Source organism: Scleropages formosus, chromosome 14 (genome assembly GCF_900964775.1).
Source record: "Scleropages formosus chromosome 14, fSclFor1.1, whole genome shotgun sequence".
NCBI classification, from domain to species: Eukaryota; Metazoa; Chordata; class Actinopteri; order Osteoglossiformes; family Osteoglossidae; genus Scleropages; species Scleropages formosus.
This window is the reverse complement of record NC_041819.1, coordinates 8,238,711-8,258,473: the sequence shown is the minus strand read 5'-3', so window position 1 is coordinate 8,258,473 and position 19,763 is coordinate 8,238,711. Positions and strand designations below refer to the sequence as shown.

General features: G+C 42.4%; 1 protein-coding gene across 4 annotated transcripts in view; it reads right to left on the bottom strand.

The window, feature by feature from the left end:
* Positions 1–19,763, bottom strand: part of LOC108920581 (Krueppel-like factor 12) — a 34,673-nt gene that overhangs the window by 7,614 nt on the left and 7,296 nt on the right. For 2 of the 4 annotated variants that reach the window (XM_018729447.2, XM_018729446.2), the window contains exons 2-4: positions 10,666–10,747; positions 6,149–6,674; positions 749–887 (exon numbers count right to left, since the gene is read on the bottom strand). In XM_018729447.2, coding sequence (XP_018584963.1) covers positions 749–887; positions 6,149–6,674; positions 10,666–10,731 — 731 coding nt within the window. In that variant the 5' untranslated portion in view covers positions 10,732–10,747. Of the gene's footprint in view, positions 1–748; positions 888–6,148; positions 6,675–10,665; positions 10,748–15,396; positions 15,723–19,763 lie in introns of those variants that run through there. The other 2 variants (XM_018729448.2, XM_018729449.2) reach the window with 2 other exon arrangements.

The window sequence follows — 19,763 nt, the reverse complement described above, 5'->3', positions numbered from 1 at the left end:
TCTCGCTGTGCCCATGTAGGTAGCAAACCCTACAATGCAGCCACTCCGTCACCTATCTATTATACTCCAGTACAAATAATACTATGCAAATGAGTCATTTAAAAACTAATTCGTTTGCGTATTTATGATTTCCACTGATTTTTACCTTACATGGGGTGAGAGAGCATCTTTAGTCACCCAACATTCATACAAGGTGATAACATCTGACTGTTGCCCTGTGACTCCATAGCTTCATCTGCAGAGCCCTGCTCTGACACCCCCTTTGTCATGATCCACAGCACCACACTCTGCCGCTCTTCGCATACCCATGTCTTACTTTGCTGTTACACTGCATTAGTGTTATGGCAGCACCGGGAATAGGCAGTTTTCTCCTGGTGCTCATTCACAATTTGCAGTGTACCAGGAAGTGGCAGACACAAACATAAAACAAAAGCACACACATACTCAAGTTGAAATTCATGTAAAGGCCATTGGCATGTCAAAATCTAAGATTTGACAGAAAAAAAAAAAAAAAAAAAAAAAAAAAGCTTTTGTAAACTGCATTTGAATAGGTTTTCCGAGAACAAAAGATATGGTTTTGTGGCTTTCACAAGGACGCAGCTTGACGGACATTCTACTGTTGTGAAAAGCATGTCAAAAGGCCAGAAAAAAGACAGGAATTTTTTTTTTCTTTTTTTTTTTTAAAAAAGGTAAAGAAAATTGCAGGGCCTAAATGAGGAGATGGGAAGGAAAGTGTTAGAGCACTCACTCCTGTACGGCTCTCGCTATGGAGAGAGCGGTGGAGCCCGTTTCGTTTACACTGTCCAAGGTCACGTTCGGCAGGTCGTCATCATCGCTGTCGCTTCTGATTTGTCTGGACGGCAAACCGTTGGGGTCAGACAGCGCTGCTGTCACGGGAAAAAAGACATAACAAGGGAGGAATTCGTCAAAGTTAAGACAACTGGAGTTAGTTAACGTTTACCTCTACTGTACTGCCTTGCAATGATGGAGGAAAAACCACTGGCACTCACTTTTTGCTGGAGTCTTAAAAACAAACAAACAAAATATAAATAAATAAATATATACACACGCTGGCTGAAACTGCTTGTCCCGAGCGTGGTCGCAGCGAACCGGAGCCTAACTCGGCAACACAGAGCGCAAGGCTGGAGGGGGAGGGGACACACCCAGGACGGGATGCCAGTCCGTTGCAAGGCACCCCAAGCGGGACTCGAACCCCAGTCCACCAGAGAGCAGGACCTAGCCAAACCCGCTGCACCACCATAACCCCCTTTCTAATAAATAAATATATAAATAAATAAATCTGGGCTCAATCGATTCCGAGTGAAAATTCCAGGTTACTTTTGTATGCATTCATTTACCGTATTTTATTGTTCAATGGAAATTCCTTAGTGAGTTTGGCTATTAAGCCCGTCATGAATGTGTCCCCTCCCCTTCCAGCCTTGCGCCCTGTGTTGCCGGGTCTTTCTCCAGTTCGCCGCGACCACGCTCAGGACAAGCGGTTTCAGACAATGTGTGTGTGTGTGTGTGTATGACCATTAAGGTGTTTTCTGTCGTGAGGCTAGAAGTGCCTGTTAGGAGCTCATGTGCATGTCCTGGTCCATCCATTACTACAGCACCGGGTGACGCGTCCTCACACAGCGAATGCGCCGCAGAGTTCCTCTGTAGATGTCAGTCTCACTGGGCCCGTGTGGGTTGCTGCAGCCCGACAAAGGTCCTCCGACAGGTCCTCTCTAAACATCGGGCGCCCCAAGCCCGCCACATGACAGCATATGTCAGTCTCCTCGCTTGTTAAAAGTCCTGGCGAAGACTGTTTGCTGCAGGAAAGCACATTGCGCCTGCGAGCATCGCCTAGAAAAAAGAGCACCTGTCTCAGGGTGCTCTCATTTACTTTAACTTCAAGGTGGGTGGTGATGCTGATATTAAGAGATTTTTGCATAATCGGTGTATGATGACTTTGGATAAATGTCAGATAAGTGATGCGTTTCAAATATTTACCTGGCCTATGTAAAAGTGCAGAGTTTTTATTAACCTATAATTATATGTTATCAGTTACCAGAGATATGTCGGTATAAATCAACTGTTAAAGGCTCAGTAGTCACAGGGAAAAAAGCACGAGTGTCAATTTTTTATTGTAAATATAAAACTCATTTTTTCAAATCCACTTTTGACACTTCTCTACCAGGCTGTGCTGTGTTTGAGCAAGAGCAACCTGGCCACTAGAGCTGAGCCATCTTTCTCCATCATTTGGATCCTTCCCAGCCACCCGACAGTGTGGGAGGCAGCTGCCCGCCAAGCCCCCCTGACTGCTAGGCACTGTGCTGTGCTGGAAGGCTCACGACCTCTCTGCCGTCAGCCTGCTTCCCCTTCTTAGTGTTCAACTTCCCAAATATGCTCCTGTCTCGCTTCTCCCTTTCTCTTCCCTGACAGATAAACAGTGACAGCTCACCGCAGATCCAGAGTTCTGCTGGGTGTCTACAAGTCTACCAGCAGGCTGCAGTCAAACTTGACACCCCACTCGATCCATTTAGTCATCTGGCGGTTTCTTCCCTCTGCAGCCACAAAACCTGGTCTGTGCTCTTTGCTTAACTGGCAAAATTTGGCATCTTATACACTAACTCGCTGCAACAAAGAGGCCAGACATACCTTAGCTGCTCCTCCAAACATCTGTTTTGACATGCAGCTTGGTCCATAAAAGAGTCTTACATTAATTTGTAATAAACTGTGGTATACAGGTGGCACAGCGGGTAGTGCTGGTACCTCACATCTCCTAGGTTGTGGGTTCAGATGTGAGTTTTAATCCAGCTCAGTCTGTGTGGATTTTTGCATCTGCTCCATTATGTTTGCACGGGCTTCCGCTTGATGCTCTGGTTTCTTCACACAATCAGAAGACCTGTGTTTCAGGTGAGCGGGTGGCACTAAATTGTCATTACTACGAATGAGGGTGTGAGATTTTCCTATAGTGGACTGCTGTCCCACCCAGGGTGTACCCTGTCTCATGCGCCATTCTTCTGGGATAGGCTCTGGACCACTACAACCCTGCACTCGACAAGACAATGAATGAATTAACGTATACTACATGAATGGAAATCAATGTATCTTTTGTGCTTGACAGGTAAAATCTGTTGCGCTTTGTACTTCTGAATTCAGTGTGAGTGGTTTTTTTGCAGAATAAATGGAGTGCTGACCACAAAATAAAGCATGCCAACAACGATGTAAGCCACCTCCCTTTCTGCTACTGTACCACATTTTACAATTTGACAGCTTAATAAGTGCATGAATAAATAAATAACTAAATAAATAATGTGGTAACCTCTAGGGCAGGGAAGCGGTGAGGTCTTGCAGAATGCATGTCGCTAGGTGTTCGGCCCACTAGCTGTCTCCTGTCTGTGTTGATGAGCAGTTATACAGTTTCACTAAGAGACTATAGAGTACCCCGAAAGAGCAGATGAGACTTTTTAAAATGCTTCTGGATTATTGCTGAAGTGACACCAGAACAAAGGGGTTACTGGAACACTGAGTTGCATGACACAGAATCAGAGCTGGTCCCTTCTATGCTGCAGATCTTTTTGCAAACGTGCAGCTTAAAAGCAATGAACATGAATCTAGCTGTGGCATGACCAAGAGATGACCACAACTGCAAAAAAAGTCCTGGGTCACAGAGATCAAATGTACTGAGAGGCAAGAGGTGAGACCAAAACAAAAGAATTGTATTTGAAACAGGAAAAAACCAAACTCCCTGTAGACATCATTGACACTGCTACATGTTTGCAACCACAGCATACCAGCCTCTCCCACTGCAAAACCAGACCAGGTTCGAACAATAAGCATCTCTCTGTTAGCCAAACAGCAGCCAGCTGTACCTAATTGGGAATCTGCAGAACCCTCCACTTTGACATGCTCACAAACATAAAAACACCCCGAAATATGAACAAATAAATGTACTAAAGGCTATATTTAAAAAGCGGTGTGGCATGATTTCTTTCTGCATTGGTTTCGGGTCTTGCCTTGTTTCCATGGCAACCTAACCAAAGGCTCGGCTAAAGAGGCACACGCCTTCTGAAACATGCTGGCCAATCAGCACTTTGTGTTTATGTGTGTGTATGTGTGTGTGTGTGTGTGTGTGTGTGTGTGAGAGAGAGGGAAAGAGAGAGAAAGAGAGAGAAAGAGAGAGAGAGAGCGAGAGAGAGCTGACCCAGTGTGTATGGGGCACAAAAAGCCCTGGGGCAACGGCACCATTGCAAACTTGGTGAGTAAGAACTGGCGCCTCTTTGTAATGAGCAGCTCATAAAAATGAAATTATACCTGAGAGGATGCATTCCAGGTTTCATCATCCTGAAGTGCATCAATAAACCATTATTTCCACATGCACAAAAATAATTACAACACATAAGGTTTGAATAATGAATGACTTCAAGTTGTGGTCATCCACATTGGTATATCTTGGGTCTGTACTTTCTGCCCATGTTTGCCTATGGACATATTATACCACTTTACTGGTAACTCAAAGAAAGCCTGTAGGCCACTGGCAAAAAAATCGAATTATTTAGAAGGCAGTGATGTGACTGGACACACAATGCACTGGAAGAACCCTTACTTGTGTCACACTGCTCACATACGCTGGACATCTGAGGAAGGAGCCTGTCACTTGGCTTGGGCTGCTGTAGTTGTGGAGGGTGACCGCTGACATCAAGTCAAGGTGTACATTTTGAGGCTGGACGAGATTTTAAAACTATGTGTAGAGTGAAAGCCTTTAAGACACATATTAAACTCTTGCTGAGATTTAAAAAAAAAGGATTCTTCAAGTAAGACGTCAGAATTACATGCAGATCAGCTGTTCATTGTCCAAAAAGACATGCTGTTTTTTTTTTTTTTTAAATTTTGGGAAGGGTAACCAATCATCCCTTGGCAGAGCTTATTGTTATTATTGTTATTCCAGTTGATGGTCTCTCTAAACAATGCAGAATGTTCTTCTCTAAATACTTTAGTCACTAAAGCATAGTAAGCTGCTCGCTGTCACTCTCTTCCACAGCTCCAGGCCTTCCTTGTTACCACCATTGTTTTCCTGGGAGGACGATGTTAATGGATCTAATTGCTTGCAGTGGCACTCACTCACAAACTGTTCCAATCTAGACTTTATTTTTATTTTTTGTATGTTTTTCTTGACAATGACCCCAGCGTATAGCTCATAACATTGTAAAAGTCATAAATTGGACAGCTGATTTGGTTTAGGTGTAACAAAGCACCTCATACAGTGGTCCTTAACCACTAACAAGACTTAGTAGATTTTGGCTCTTGGTCACTCTGTGGCAAGCCATGAGTATTCTGGTTTTCACTCCAGTACTCTTTTGATTGCTATCTAATTCTGCAAAAATTAGAAAGTTGTCTTGTAAACGAAGGTTAATTTTCTTTTTTCATTTTGCATTTTGGCAAAAGTCTGTATTATTTGCATTGCTGTTACGAACTAGTGGTGAAACCATACCTTTTGGGGGCTTAGAGCCAAAGAAGAGTTCATAAGACTAAAAGGCGAAGTCTAAGACTTCAACCAAGAGTGATACTGTTGACAATGTATAGTCCCGCCTAAAGTCATGGCTCAGCTCTAAAAGATGCTACCCGAAATTATACAATAGCAGAAATCACTTCAAAAGTGTTTCTTTCATCTACCAGCAAGAACAAATTTTGACCACAGCATTACTCTGCAATAGACTTTATATGTTCTAGTGCAACGTAATCTAGCAATGTGTCTAATTCTTCAAATAATTTGTAATCTGGAAGCTGAGCATGGGGAACAAAACTATGATATAGTGTGAGTCCTCATACACGGCTCCTTAAGCACTGCCAAGACTCAGTAGACACTGACTTCTGTTCATCCTATGGTAGGCTGCTGTTTTTACTCCGGTACTCCGTAGTTCGCAATCTCATTTTGTTAAAATGAGGAAATTGATGTGGAGAGGAAGGCTATTTTGCTATTTCCACATTGCAGTCTGTCTGAAATACAATCCAGCATACGGTCGAACTCGGACCTCATACAAACTTAGTGGCCTAGGGAAATCATAGCAGCAGGAGTGAAGCAAGCAGTTTAGTAGGACCTGGTTCTCTGGTGTGTAGCTGCTTAGCTCAGAACTGGAGGCAGAGAAGGGAGTCTCCTTACCCTTGCCCTGAGCCCTCCTCTTGTCCAGCAGAGGTAGCATTACTGCGGTGCGACGACTCCCTGGGGAACGCGGGTCGGGGTACGTCAGTGGTGCGGGCTGCACCACCACCGGGACGCGTCGTGCATGACCAGGGAGCAAGCCCGCCTGGAGGTTGATGGGGCTGGATGGAGATGCGGGATGGACAATGTGCAAAAAGGGCTGGCCCCTGAGGCCCGAGGTGGGCGGCACCAAGGGGCCAGGCGCCAACACTGCAGGCATCCCCGGAGGTGGACCCGAGGACACAGAGGTGATGACTGTTGGGGAGGATGATGGCGAGAAGGCAGATGCCACCGGGGACGACCGGGGGGAAACGGCACCCGCAGGTGGTGATGGTCGGGTCTTGTTGATTGACAGGTCCACGGGTTCGGTCTGTGCATGAAACTGGTCGGAGAGTAGGCCCTCTGAAAACTCAGGCCTGACTTTACTTAGCAGGAGCGGGACGTCCATGTTGGAGTAGCCATGTACTTTCGGGGACTCAGGGTGACTCTGTAAAGACCAGTTTGACATGCATGTCAGAAACACATTTGAAAATTAACTATAGGAATAGCTTTGAAATGTGTTCACTAAGTAATATATCTCTGTCCAAGCACATACCGCAGATACTTCACATCCTGGGCATCGCAGAAAGGCTCCATAACACAGTTATAAATATTAATGTTAGGAGAACTTACATTTAATCAGTTGTGAATTATAACGGAGGAACTGAAGCTTCCAACTCAGCATGGTGCTCTAAAGTCAAACATTGCCCAGTAAAAATCATGAGCAAGTGATGATGAAGGTGACTGATGTATGAGAATCCTATTGGCATTTCTCCACTTCAGACTAATAACTGTAAAGTCACCAAGTGCCTTCAGAAGAAAAGTGTTGTGTATATCTTTGAACATCACTAGGGAAGAGCTCTACACAGACGGCCGCTGCCTCTCACTTCTGGTTTCCATCAGTCTCACAGGAACACTACTGATATCTCATCCATCTCTTTCATGGTGCCAGAAGAAAAGATCACATGGAAGTTGTTCACTACCAACCTGGACAGCTCAACTCCTTTCTTTTTCCATATCCTAGTTTTTCAGAATCTACTTTGGAACCTTGTAACATAACATACATGCCATATTATTTTTCTTTACTTTTTAAGGCTCTAAGAGTTACTGCCATGGTCATGTAGCTGAGAGAAAAACAGCTGTAAGGCTATATTTCTGAGGCCTGACATAAAATGTGTTGGCTGTTCCAGATGGTTCTCCATTTTTGATTTTGAGAAGACACCTTTTTGTTAATCAACACATTTAATTACTTATGAAGCTTGTAGTTAAGATGCAATTCAACTGGCGCAGATTGACAAGTATACTCAGCTAATTGCAGATTATTAGAGAGACCCTAAGAGCTTCAGAAGCAGACTGACTCAAAAAAAACAGAAACCAATAATAGTGAAAGCAGAGCAAATACTCCCTTATTACAACAACAGATGTGACAATGTTCTTGCAGTACTTTTTTCACATTACTTTGTTTACAGGCCAGCATTTCTTTCTGTGCCTGTAATACTGGAAGAGTACCAGCTTATAGTGAATTATTACATTTTCTGTGCTATTTTAATCCTAGACCCATGCACATTTCCACAGGAAGTGTCACAATCAGCAGGCATGTTCTACAAGCATAGTATAGAACTGCAATCACAGGAAAGCTAAATTGCAAGCGTATTTTATAGGAAAAGTCCAGGGCACGGTGATGTGTTGCGTGGACTACCGCAAGTCTCAGCTGTGTTGCTTTCCAGCCTCTGCAATCAAACCTCTCCAGATGATACAGAACACAGTTGCACCATGCCGCGTTTGACCTGCCGAAGCATTCGCACGTCATCCCCCCTCCTCGTCTTTCTGCACCGGCTTCCCATAGCTGCTCAGAACAAATTCAGGACTCTGGTTACAGCCTACAAAACCATCAACGGATCTGCTCCCTGGTATCAACAAGACCTGATCACTCGCTACACCCCAACTAGGCTGCTATGCTTTTCCAGCTCTACCCACTTGGTGGTTTCACGCACAAGAGGTCCAAAATCAAAAGCACAAAAGGTTTTCCGTTCCCTCTCACTCAGAAGTGCTGAATCTCTCTACGTTTAAGAAAGGTCCCATAACCACGCTTTTTCATTACTCACTTCTCCGCTGCTCTCGTAAATGCATGATAATCGCGTCGGTGTTTTGGTTTAATCATTTTTAGTATCAATTTGTTTAATAAAGGAAAAGCCCACAGGCAGCTTATTGTGTAATGTATACGAGTTTATACTGTGGTATGTGGCACAGTAACTGTGCCTGCATCCAAATCTCTCCTCCTGTTGATGCAATGCACTCCTTGTATTGTTCTCCGTTCACTCTGGAGAAAGGAGTCGCCTAAATGAATGAATGTAAATGTGAATGTAAATAGTGCCAAACAGTAAACTGGAAATGTGTTAAAGAAACCAACAGGCAGAAAACCATAGCTCTTCTTTGGGGAAATGTTAATGTGATGAACAATAATCAGTTACATTATTTTTAAACATAAGACCTATGAAACCTTAAACTATTTTTGGTGTTTTGGTTTATGAACTGTAAACTTAATTTTAGTATAGTACTACCAGCTCTATTGAATTACCAAAACAGTATGACTATGTAAGTGCTTATTTATGTATTCAGATGGCAAATGCCCCTTTCCGCGATGAGGTATGGACTCGACACACTTTCGGTTTACCTTTCAATACTACTTGATATTTCTGGTTCACAGCTCAAGGGGTGTTTCTGTCAGCAGCTCCTTCAGTACATGTCAGCTTCTTGAGTTCATGTTCTAATGCTAAACTACGGTCCCAGCTATAATTCCAGGGATCAGTCATCCCCGCTCTCGCTAGCACACCCCCTCCGCCCCAACTGGGTGACATTCTCTTATGTGGGGATGCAAGTTAGAAAAGCTAATTTTCCGGTAACAAGTGAAAAACTCGGAGAGGTTGATTGTTTCCAGCAAGGCCTTGGCTGCACGCCACACAGACAAGGGCCACGCTTCTGCAGCTTGTGTCGCATGCGGTTCTAAAAGTGGCGAGATTAGCATAATACACTTCAAAGCAGGCCTCTATAATTTGCGCACATTCTGCTGCCGGGTGACATCACCGCACAGGAAAAATGTTGATCAAAAACCTTCTAGAGGGACTATAGACCCAGCCATCATACTTACCTGTATACTGTACCTTCATAAAAAAAATCTGTGCTTGTTTTGAATGTATCTGTTTTCTTAGTAATGTGTATAATTACTATTTCTAATTGTTAGAAATCATGTTGTAAAGTGGTTATTTTTTGTAAGTGGCTACTCACATAAAGGATGTGTGATGTGTTTATAATGAGTATACATACATGGGTAATTACATGTGGCCTGAACTGTCATATCAATTTGAATTTAAGAACGTTAGGGCTGATCCACCTGGCTTCTTGCAGTCGAAGATGTTTGGTCGGGCATCTGGAAATGCAGCATTGCATGGGAGGTTCAAAATATTTCTCATGTTGATATAGTTATTATAACAAGAAGAAGATTAATAAGACCCTGGTACAAATACAAAACTACATTTCAGCTGCTCTGCGTATCAACACTGAGCTGACCCACAAGGTATGAGCTAAAAGCCTGAGCAACGAAATCCGCACACTTTGTTTACACTGCATAAAGCCTACTTGTACTCTATTTAAACTACCTGAACCTCTGGACAAAAGTGTTTTCAGTGTAATGTCCCTTCTGGATGTGTTTTTTTTTTTTTTTAATTGAAATATTGAATTATACTGTATACAACCAAATATTTCAAAAAAGTATAATTTTTTGGGTGAAGGTTGGTTGTTTCTGCAATGGATTGGCGCCCTGTCCAGGGTGGAACCCCTTCAGCCTTGCTCCCAGTGCTTCCAGGATAGTCTCCAGTTCACCATGACTCTGCTCTGAACTAGTAGTTATTGAAAGTGGATGGATGGAAATGTACTTAAAAAATTTGTACTGCTGTAAATTCTGGCACCGCTCCTATTTCCTTGCATTAATTGCTGTCCATAATTTTACAAAATTTGAAAATCGCCAACTTGGGCCAAGAGAAAAAGAGTCCATTGAACAATTATTTCACAGACACACAGGGATTATATTACAATGACATCAGAGGAAGGACAGTTAGTCAAAGTTAGTCAAAAGTTCAAACTCCTTAAAAAAAAAAAGGAGAAAATTGTAATAGTTAATTTTTAAATACACTGGGCACAATGAGGAGCACTTTAAAAAATGGTCACCCTGGACTCACAGGCTACCCTGGCCTTACAGACTATGCTGTACTAGCATGTAAAAGCTTAAAGCATTCCTGGTCCAGCTGTGGAAAGCCGCAGCAATGCATGCTGTGAGTGCTGCTCTGACCCCCCCCAACCATGTGCCAGGCCTGCGAGTCATTACGGGTATTGCTAAGAGGTGGGAGGGGACCGCTCCAGAAGATCCCTGCCGCATGTCTTACCCCACGCCGGGACTCCAGAGGCTCTGCTTTGACTCTGACTGCAGGCATATCGTCCAGCATTAACATCCTGCTATAATGGCGTCTGTGAGGGGGCAAAAGGGAGACGTATAAGAATGGCGTCCTCAGTCACCCTGCTCTTCAGAACATCAACCTTTCTTGTCCATGACTTCACTGATATTTCAAAAAATATATTAGAACTACAACACCAACGGAATAAAAAGCAGCACATCTTGGAAGCGTACGAAAAGCGAAGTTAAATCCTCAGTTTTTAGCTGCAATAAACACCAGATGCCAACTAATCCACAATGAGAAAAGAAACATCCTTTTGTTACTGACCTTGAATGCATCACCTACTGAAAGAAGACAAGGATGGCTTTCTATCCACTTTCAAAGTTTCAGATAATTCATCTCCTTGTCAGTGTTTATTTTATAGCAACTGACATCAGTGCTCAGTCGTGAGAAGAAGTGAAGCACACATGTTACGAGTTTGCATTTCTTCTCTTCAGCAAAGCCCAGATAATCCACTGTGCATTGTCTTTGCAGGCAAAGTTTTCCTTGGGATAAAACTGCCTTCACTCCAAACTATATCCGCACCTAAATGTTTTCCATGACTATCTATCAGTCTGAGAATGTGGTCCTAGGATGCATCCTTTATGTACTCGATTTTCCAATAGCACTACAGAAGCGGCAACGATGGAAAAGCTTCAGAAATCTCAAAGGCAGGAAGGAAAATCCCATCCTAACTGACATTATATCGTTGTGAAATACACCTGAAAGAGTGTGGAGATTCATCTTAAAGCTGTGTTTGTCAGCATCCTGCAAATACAGCAACGCTTTAATGCCATTCCACGGTATCGTAATATACGCATGGACCGTTAAGCAAGTTATCGGTAAACGCTCATTGCAACAGACTATTTTATTCAACAAGTAATACAACATGTTTTCATATCAAAGCAGAAAAAGTCTTTTATACATTCAGACAAGGTGGGGCAGCTGATGGCACAGAGATTAAAGCTGCTGCCCGTTGAACTCTCACCTATTGATGAAGTACCCTTGAGCAAGCTACTTACCCTGAATTGCTCCGGTAAAATTACCCAGCTGTAGATATGGGTATACATGTAGGTAGCTTAACATTGCAAGCTGCTTTGGAGAAAAGCTTTCGTTCAATGAATAAATGTAATTGAGGAACACATACAGTATGCTTCATTGATGAGGAAGCAAGAGCAGTTGTTCTTACTGGTGCCATGTCCTTCTGTTTATTTAAGAATACAATCTGCGTTTATTGTCAGCATTTAAAGTGTCTAAGTCCAGGTACTTCTGAGTCTTCATATTTTATTTTGAAGGCTTTTGGGTGTGTTTGTGCCGCAGGGGAGAGTAAAGCTGCGAGCAGTCAGCCGCGCGCATCTTTTCAACACAGCTCATGCCTCTGCTTTCTCTGGACATCTACATTAGAAAATGTATTTATAGACCCATGAAAAAGAGAGAAAAAAAAAAAAATCCTAAGGCTGTTTTGCGTATGGACAAAGAAGGGAGATCCTCTGTTGCTTGCCATGGAGAAGGAGAGAGAGGCTGCCTTTCTTGCTGAACAATGCAGCCTTTCAGAGCTACATGTTTCATGAACTGTTTAAATACAGTTGCAAGTGAGTTTATTTTACCCCTACGCCAAGCCATGCACAGGGACACTAATATGTTCATCCTTCATAACAGAAACAGTGGTTTATACTGGAATAAGAAGATACTAATGCATTATCAGAGGTGGAACAATGTAGTTTTGTTTTGTCATTCACAAAGGCAGAAACTGAAATGTAAGCCTTTCAGTCTTGGTTTCGTGCTCTGAGGAGACCATCAAGCAGCAACGGTGAAAGCCAGCTGCAAGAATACAAGAATGTCCTGAAGTAACCCACACTTGTATTATTTTAGCAACAGTGCAAGAGGGAATGCAAGCAAGGCAAATATGTTCTAAACATCTCTATTCCACTTCAGCCTTGGCAAAGAGGCCAGGAAATGTGACACCCCTGTTCGCTGAGCATAGACTCTTCCCTATTCAAATCAAGGTGAAGATGTCACTCCGGAATTACGTTTTAGAAAATTCAAGGCTCAACATGTCTTATGACAACTTTACGAAAGGCAAGACAATCATGATATCCAAACAAGAATACTTAATTTTGTAAAACACACACTTTAATTTGTCCGGAGCGCTCTCTCAAAAACATACATTAAATTTAGTTGTAATCTATAGTTGTTCATACAGTATAACACCAAGACGATGTCCTTAAATACAACAGTTTTACACGATTTAACTATTTGTTTGCAGGACTAGAATAAATTCTTTACAAAGATGCCTGAAGGGGAGAAAAACATAAATAGGTAAAGAAACTGATTAAATATATTGCAGATACTACACCACTGGTACTGAAATCTCATCAGTGAGGATCAATAAATTTTGCAGTGTTTGCTCAAACTTACATCTTGCTGGACATTTAATGACATCAACTGATGTTTGAGATATCAGTGACAGAGTAATTGCCTGCTTTTTAGGGACAGAGCTGGGAGACTGACACCTAGGTTGTTTTACACACACACACACACACACACTTTCTGAACCCCTTGTCCCATATGGGGTCTCAGGGAGCCAGAACCTAACTTGGCAACACAGGGCGTAAGGCTGGAGAGGAAGGGGACACACCCAGGATGGGACGCCAGTCCGTTGCAAGGCACCCCAAGCGGGACTTGAACCCCAGACCCACCGGAGAGCAGGACCCAGTCCAACCCACTGTACCACCGCACTCCGCTTAGGTTGTTTTATCAAATATCAAATGTGAATGTTTCAATGATTGTGAATGACATTACATATGCAAAGAAAAAAAGCAAAAAGCAGATATGCGACACATTACTACATAAAAAAGAAAAGATTAATTCAATTCAGAATCATAAAGAGGCAAATTAACTTTTCGAAAGGTGAACGTTAAGAACTGGAACGCTTTAAAAACTGCTATCTGGCAAATCATTGGATGAGCAGAGCAATGGGAAAGAAACTTCAAATTGCCTACTGCTGTATGTTATACATTAAGATAAATTATTTTTTTCTTTTAGCCAGCTTGTCTGGATGCTTATGAGACTTTCAGAAGGTCCGTGACTTTGATAAGTGTCTATGATGCATCCATCAAAAGAAAAAAATTTGATAAATTTCAGCAACATTTACTTATTTAGCAGACACTTTTCTCCAAAGCAACTTCCAATTAACTCTATGTAGTGTTATGAGCCCACACACCTTACTCACCAAGGTAATTTACACTGCTAGATACACTACTTACACTGGGTCACTCATCCATACATCAGTGGAACACACTCTCTCTGTGACTCACACACTATGGGAGAACCTAAACAGCTTGTCTTTGGACTGTGGGAGGAAACCAGAGCACCCAAAGGAAACCCACACAGACACGGAGGGAACATGTAAACACCACACAGACCGAGCAGGGATCAAGCCCACGTTCTCTCACACCACCCAGGCACTGTGCGACAGCAGCGCTACTCACTGCACCACTGTGCCGCCCACACCAAAAGCCAAACCAGCATGTCTTTTGGCGACATGATTTGATGGACCACAATCATATAATGTTATTATATTAAGAAAGGTTGTAGCTCAAAAAATACAAGGAGATTGGTTACTCTTTGGAGGTTCCCATGAACCTCCCCTGAGAGCAGTCCAAGGTCTCCCAGACAACAGGTTACTTCTATATATTTCTATATACAATAGGTCACTTCTGTAGGTTAAACCCTTAACACCAGTGGGGTCCTGCTGAGGCTCGTAGAAAGGGGAGACGTGAAAATAAACAGCTGGCGCATACTGAGAACTTAAAACCAGAAATCAGACCAATAAAAATAATTTAGCCATCAAGAGATTTGCATGATGTTTCCATAACCAGGAAGTCCCTGGAGACGCTAATATGAGCATGTGAAGAGAATAGACCCCTGAGAATAAATTGTCCACAAGATAGCCTGAAGTTGGAAATCAATACCTTGAGTGTGCCCTGGTGTGTTTCACTAATGACTGTGAAGGAAGCAAAGAAAACACTGTTCTATGCGCCTAATGACAAAGTGAAGTAACACAAATACCGGGAATGTCACAATTTATTTCTACAAACTGATAAAAAATAGGTTTTCCCATGACTCAGCAGCTATTTTTGTTCTTTAAGACATCATACACGAGGCTAGTATTGCCTGAGCTGAAAGAAAATCTGGCCAAACTCCTTTGTTTTATGTCTATTTCCACAAATGGCTGCACACCTCTAACAAATTGCACAAAAGAGGGAAAAAAGAACAGTCTTCAGTCTCAGTGTGCAGCATATGGGCAAAGAAATAGTTTCCCCTGCACATTTAGACACCAGCGCCCAAGAAATCAGCCAACCTGTAAACATATAATCAGGTCTGAGACAGCGTGAGAAATTGATTGATGAGAGAAATAAAGACTTGGCAACAAATGGACCAGGGGCTCTATTAGACTTCCCAGAGCTTGTCTATTAAGTTCTGGGGCTTAGGGACAGCTATGTCAGCGACTGGACCTGGGGCCTGGGAGAGGGAGACCTGGAGAAATGGGGGCGGTGAGGTAATTCGTCTTATTTGTGAGATGCATGCAGGTGTGGGAGCCCCCTACTGCATATATCAAAGACATTGGTCTTCAATCTCATCTGAAGCCTGTGACATTAATTGTTGAAAAGCAGTGCTTACCGATGCTAAGTGAGGCAGCTGGTGTTGGAGTGGGTCAGCGCGACGGCGAGCAAGTGAGCCGTGTATCGACGTGAAGGAAAAGAATTCCAGTGAAAGCCTGACCTTCCCTCGCTATATGGCAACCTGAGCAGATAATGATTGAGAGAAAATGCGGCGGACTGTCAATACGTTGGCATCCTCTTATTTGTACCAATTAACGTTCTGTTCTTTTTTTCATTCAAATAGCTTTCATTTTCTTATCGACTATCTGACTGTAACACTTCACCTGGTTTCAATTTAGAAAACCGCATCTTGGTCTGAGCGTCTGAAGTGACTGGCAGAAAGATTTTCCAAGATAAAAATGCCAAAGGACGTGTCACGTAATGGGGGCATCGAATGTAATTATCAGCACTGTAATGTGATTGTAAACATCATTTTTAAATACAGGTGGTCCCCGACTTACGATTGGGTTACATTCCACGAACATCATAGCCTAGCATACGAGTGGTGGCCATTACGGGCTCGCCGCCTCCACGCTGGGCAATTATCTTGAGTTTCTCCTCAGGAGTAATTGTCCTCTTCTTTTTCTTCCCACCAGTAGCAGGAGACACAGATGGGCGTTTCTGTGACATTATGGATGCACAAAACACAACCGCATGGCAGATTGGGAGATGCGGATTGCTGCCGCTGCCCAGCATCGCAAGAGAGTATCGTACTAGATATCGCTTAGCCAGAAAAAAAAAAGAAAATTCGAGGTACTGAATGTGTATCACCAGCTCACCATCGTGAAGTTGAAAAATCATAAGTCGAACCATCATAAGTTCAGGAGCATCTGTACTGCAATTCATAACTGGCACCCCAAAGCACTGTGCATTTTATGAATTGTGACATCAGTATGAAAACGACACAACCTAAGAAAACGGTACACAAAAGGAACAGATAATTATACACCAGCAGGGCATAAATATCATATAGACACGATCATGACTCACGAACAAGGAAAAACCTGGATTAGAATAAAATAGTCATTGAATAATAAAAGACAGATGACACCATTGATGCGTACTGAGCTGCTTTTTAAATAGGCTGAGATTTTTGCTATTTTTAAAATCAACAGGGAGATCGTTGGAGATACAGGGTGCTACATTTAAAAATTCTTTCTCCACAAATGATCAGTGTTTGATATGCAGGGAAATCATCACACCAGAATAAGAAATCTTTTGAGTTTTGTTACTCGATGGAAAACTGTATGGAATTGGCTGGTATATCGTGAAAGGAGTATGATTTCTAAAGTTCCACCTCTTGCTAAAGAGGCATGCTGCGAGTGTCCCATTTAGCGGGTTTCGTAATACTCTACCTTCTGTGCCAGTGTGGTTGTTTCTGAAATGGGTGTGTCATGGATATTTCACTGGTGGAGCTTCGGGAGAATTTGTCACAATTGGCTACTCCTCCTAGAAAGCCAGGGCTTCCAGGAATGGTGTTAGAACTGTGCTTTGAGGACTGATGTGGGTTGCAGTCCTAGATACACTCCAGTATTCTACATACTTGGGGTTCACTTATTTTTGCACCTGCACTGCTTCTGTTTTTCTTCTACTCACACGATTTCCTCTGAACCAACATGTAGAACTGATAATTAGGCACATATCAGATGAGAAAGATTGCTTTTCATTAAATAAGGATTTTGCGGTGAAACTTGCAAGGGACACAAGGGATTCACAAACTTTCAAGAAGTACTGTAAACAACACAAATAAATGTGATACTCAAGTTCATAATTTGAAATGCTATAAATTCAGAAATTCTAGTTTTCTGCCCAAAAATGAAATCTGGACAAGACATGCAAATTTGGATGGTTTGTTATTTACATATTTATCAGCAAAGACTAGTTTGTTAATTATCCAGAACAATGTGTTTTTATTTGCTCAGGGAAGCAAACACTTGTTGGCACAATACTGGCATAAAGTTTTATTATCATTAATCTAAGTATAATACCAAATTAAAAGAAAACTTTTAACCTTTGTGCACAGCTCCTTGAAGGTCAATGATTGACAAATCCAGTTGTGTCTGAACGTCACAAACTGATAAACTATGTCCACAAATTAACATTTGAAGTTCTGAAAATTGGAGTAAATATATGAAGACATTTTTAAAAACCTGCACATAATTATCTGAATAATGGCTCAACGCTTTGTGGGCTACAGCATCAATCTCCTTCTTTGTGAATTACTCTACACTTACAGATACAGCCAAGTTGTTACCCAGTTGTTTGGCAAATTGCCATGGTAACCACGGCCGCAACTTTTGAAGGGAAAAACATGGTCATCCTTATTAGCCAGGCCTAAGAGACACCCTAACCACAACCAAAAAAAATTAACTTGCAGAACACTACCTTTTATGGCAGTTACTGCCAACACTGCTGTTCCTGTCTTCTTGCGAAATCAGTATATTTGACTTTTGACACGGACCAAATATTTTGCACCGCTGCTGATAAAAGACAAGTTTTTCTGTTGTGAAATTAGAGCCCCTCATATTGTGTTCTGGGGAACAAGGTGACAAGAATTCTGATACAGCTGTGAGCATCTGAAGCACACTTTAGAGGCTGACAACACTGTTGAAATGATGGACTGTGTCTTCGGGCAAACGCAAGGCAGTGCAGGTCTGCCAAAACAGGTGTAATATGCTGATAGCTCTACAATTTGTTAACAGTTGGTGAAAAATCTCAGAGGTGGCAACGTTTCGGCTCAGGGCGGAATTGCAGAGGGACACACCGTATTTCTCGGGGGACAAAAAGACTATTGACACAGATACATTGCTCAGACGGTCAATAATACAGCTAATGAGACAACTGATAAAACTGGATAATTAAGTCTGCAAGTTGCATTGACGACACTTCTCCAATACGGAACAGGATTTGCTTTGCTTTAGGGCTACGTTTTTTGTGAAAATGCGGCAAAATCCGACTGCAATTCCAGTCAAAAGAAAGGGTTTCCTCTTGTCTGATTGTCTCTCCTCTCTCCTCCCTTGGTAGTTGCACACGTACTCACTTCCCTTTTCCTGTGCCACAACACACACAAAACTGCCAGTCAGCAAAAAATGCAGGACAGAAGGTCAGTACTGTGTTTCTTGTTGTTGTTGTTGTAAAAACGGACGAGTTCCTTGTGTCCTTTCGGGTAAAGCAATGAAAATACAGATGTCTGGGTACTCACTGTGCATTAGACCAACATGCGTGATTGTCCAATGCACCACTGAATAACACACACTTCATGAAGAAATAATTCAAACTAATTCGGAAATCAGAACATCAGTAGAGTCAGTAGAATATAGAATACATTGATGATGTGTAACTTTGGTCCGGTCTACACTAAAGCGTGAACTAAGGGGATCGTCATATAAGCGAGATGTGCTTAAAGAGTTGTCTCTTGAATCGAGCCGATTCCATTCGGTTTGGTCGACTCCCACACGTTTCTTCAGGGCTGCCTGTTTCGGCCACCTTGCACCAAGAAGCAACTCCCATCCCTCCATTCCAGACAGTTCCTGAGCTGCATCTGTGCTGCTGGCCTGCTGGAGATACTCTACAGGGAACTTCCCAGAAACATCTGTTCAAAAAAGCCAGCCCCCAGCCACCATAATCGCCATCCTTACTGTGACAAAGGGGAAAAAAGTCTGAATGCAGCAAGAGCCCTGGTCATTCATGTTTCCATTCCGGCTCAGTCCTCTGACACCGTGCGGAGTTTTCTTCCAGTTCTAAATGTACTTTGGACGCAGCTTTGGTTTAATCTCTTTTGGCACACCATGAATGACTTCAGACTTTCCATTTCATAAGGCCCATTTTCCTTGGCAGTCAAGTCAGCCCAGGACTTTGGATGCTATCGGGACATTTCTCGAATTAGGCTCGAGGGAGATGAACTGTTTTGGTACTGGTATGAACTTCAGGACATCACTGACCCTTGAAACACTGATTTATCTAGCTTACATTACCAGGTTAGTTTACCGCTTTTAAGGTTAGAGATATAATAGACACATTATTTGATCTGGACACCTCTGTTACATTTATATGGACTAGAATCGTCATTTTTCAAAGTGCAATATTTTCCAGGTTTGCGAGTTTCATTGTGCTCCACTGTTGTCTCAGAAATTCTTTGAAATATTTGTCCTTAGCAGTTGCAAATTAGTCTTCTTGCAGTTTCACATCTATTTGTTCACTGTCAATGAAATTACTGATGTTCTGATTTTGTGCAGGATATGGTATCTGAAGTAATGGGACATGACTGAATTTAAGATGGCTCAGGAAAAATCCGTCAGGTACTGGAGGGTCTTACATACAGTGTTTTATTTGTAAAGCTAAACATTTGTTCTGCCAAATTTAATTCATATACCCAAGTGAGAGGTG